This window comes from Monopterus albus, unplaced genomic scaffold (assembly GCF_001952655.1).
Source record: "Monopterus albus unplaced genomic scaffold, M_albus_1.0 scaffold100.1, whole genome shotgun sequence".
Classification (NCBI taxonomy): Eukaryota; Metazoa; Chordata; class Actinopteri; order Synbranchiformes; family Synbranchidae; genus Monopterus; species Monopterus albus.
In genome coordinates, this window is record NW_018127980.1 from 213,032 (window position 1) to 215,673 (window position 2,642).

The 2,642-nt window shown below is 40.6% G+C and overlaps 1 protein-coding gene across 1 annotated transcript in view; it reads left to right on the forward strand.

Annotated features, from left to right (window-relative positions):
- Positions 1 to 2,642, forward strand: part of pkd1l1 (polycystin 1 like 1, transient receptor potential channel interacting) — a 35,203-nt gene that overhangs the window by 26,855 nt on the left and 5,706 nt on the right. Inside the window, exons 38-46 of the mRNA XM_020609629.1 lie at positions 282 to 458; positions 553 to 739; positions 978 to 1,066; positions 1,157 to 1,274; positions 1,360 to 1,609; positions 1,772 to 1,856; positions 1,994 to 2,179; positions 2,262 to 2,380; positions 2,469 to 2,579. Of these exons, the coding sequence (XP_020465285.1) occupies positions 282 to 458; positions 553 to 739; positions 978 to 1,066; positions 1,157 to 1,274; positions 1,360 to 1,609; positions 1,772 to 1,856; positions 1,994 to 2,179; positions 2,262 to 2,380; positions 2,469 to 2,579 (1,322 nt within the window). The remainder of the gene's footprint in view (positions 1 to 281; positions 459 to 552; positions 740 to 977; positions 1,067 to 1,156; positions 1,275 to 1,359; positions 1,610 to 1,771; positions 1,857 to 1,993; positions 2,180 to 2,261; positions 2,381 to 2,468; positions 2,580 to 2,642) is intronic.

Here is a 2,642-nt window from a genome sequence, read left to right on the forward strand (position 1 = left end):
AGCAGTGCAAGACAAATAAATTCTTTAAAAATCATACAATGTGATTTCCTGAAATTTTTTTTTTAATTCCATCTCTCAGAGTGGGAATGCACCTACAATGTGAATTTCAGACCCCTCCATGATTTCTAAGTGGGAGAACTTGCAAAATCGCAGGGTGTTCAAATACTTCTGTCACTCACTGTATAAACAGTAATATACAAAAAAATTAAATTAAGTAAAATTTAAAAACTAAAATTCTATTGTCATGTGACCCTGCGTATCAACCTGTATTTTGTTTGCAGATGTTGTGTCTAAAGCTATCTGACTACTTAGCTGACTTCCACATCTGGATATCAGTGTACAGCTGCCCTTACCCTAACTCTTTTACACACACTCAGAGACTTAGTGTGTGTCTGATGCTGCTGCTGGGGTACGCATGCGTCAACGCAGTAATCATATCACATGCAACAGATGATCAGGTAGATTAATATATACCTTCAAAGTTCAAAATTTGGTGCATAAAGTTCTAAAACATGTTACACCTACAGCTGTGTTTTCTAATCCTGTTTGCAGTTGCCATTCGACTTGGGTATTATTGATGCGTCGGCCACCTCTGTGATGACAGGAGTGTTAAGTGTGGTGGCAGTGTTGCCTGCAGCAACAATGATATCTTTTCTGTTTCGACTCCATGAGGTCAAGCCAGTGGGGTCAGGAGTCCAACATGCAAGTGGCAGAAATACTGCAAATAACTATTTTGGAGGTTTGTTAACTTGCATAGGGGTTTAGGTTTCAGCACAGCACTTCTCCCCTTTGTTAGGAGAATAAACACAATGCCCATCTGTATCACAGAAAATGTCAACCTTCTCTTCTGTTTTCTACAGTATGCCATAAATTACCATCTGGTCATGTTGTTTTGTTTCTTCCCATATTAATTATTCCACTTTTTGTTTATCCTTTTTGCATTTCCCCTCACCTCACTTTCTCTTCTTCCCTCACAGATGACCTTTCGGTAAATGACGGTGTGCCCCATATATCCTGGATTGGTCTTCAGCAACGGGCACAGGAGACCTGGAGGAAGAAATGCCAGGTCAGACACTAGATCGTCAGCCTTTTTCTTTCCATGTCTTTGTTTGCATAGCACTGTTCATTCCGGTCCAACTTTCTTTTTGTTTTGAAGGGCACAGACCTGCTGTCACGGTCTACTACAGGTCTGGAAAATAAAGATACAGATAAAGAATCTGTAATCCAACCAGACGTGACCATAAGAAAGGAGGATGCTCCAGAAGTTAGAAGTGGTACAGGGCAAGTGTTTCAAAATTAGTTGCTTATAGAAGGGGAAAGTGTTGATGAGCCACTTCAGGAAACAATTTGCTCTTTCAGGTGAAAGCTGCAAGTTTCATGAAACTGAAGTTATTTTGTCCAGTGTAAGGGATGAATATCAAGCCACCCAAGAAGAGAAAAATCCTGAAGACAAACGGTCATCAAATTGTGGCTTTGAGGAAACATGGCCAGACAAACTGAGAGGGAGAAGATTCAAACTTATATCTGAGTGGTGTCGCTATCTGTCCTGGGCATTGTGTCTGCTGTTGTCCCTCTCCTGCCTGGTGCTTTCTGCTGTGCTGGGGATGAGGTAGTGGAAGTATAATGGTGTTACATGGATAATTGTGTTAATTACTCAATATTGACTTTTTGTAACTGCTTTCATGCTATACCACTGGAACATGTCATATATTGTCCATGTCACTGTGTTAGAGTTATACTGTAACTGTGTCTATATGTGTTTTCATGTCAGTTTTAGCATCAGTAAGGCTCTGCTTTGGATACATTCTCTTTTCTTTTCCCTGGTGTCTTGCATGTTCTTCGTTCAGCCACTGGTGGTAAATTTATATCAACCTTTTGTCAGTTTCACACAGTTCAACCAAATCATGGTAGAATCACTAATCCTATATTAAAATTTCCAGGAAAAGATAAGTGGTTTAATGCTTTATGGTCTTTGCTTCTTTTCCTTTTACAGATACTTGCAGTGGCAGTGACAGTCTCCTTTTGGTACGCAAATAAACCAGATTTTCATAGTTTCTCCAGTATCACAGAGTCTGAGATAGAGGCCTCAAACCTATGGAGCCACAATGGTGCTAATCATCCAGAAGAGCAGTTCAGGTCATCTGCTTTTCTCCAGAGACAATGCTCTTACCTCAAAAAGGTGATAGCCAGACTCAGTTTCAGTTTGTTCTGTTAGGTATATTTCTACTGAAACATAAAATTAATCCTGTCTGATTGGACAGCAGCTGAGAGCTCGTCAGCGAGCTCGACACCTGCGTCTTGTGCGGCCACCGGCTCCAGCAGACCTGAGGAAGATTTCTGGGAAGAAAAGAAGAGAGACACTCATCCATAACACCCTCAGGTGTGTCTGGGTATCTTTGTGCATGTGTACCCATTTGTATATGATTTAAAGCTGTATAAGCAACTGTCCCTTTCTTTTTGTCTCCCAGGGATTTGTTTATCTGTGTCTCTATGCTTTTTCTGGTGCTGTGTATAACCTATGGAAGTTCATCTCGTGACCACTACCACCTCAATAAAGCCATCAGAAAACAATATACAAGGTAACATTTTCACAGGTATGCTGTCATTCTCTGTGTCAGTTTCACTCTGATTAAAACATACCA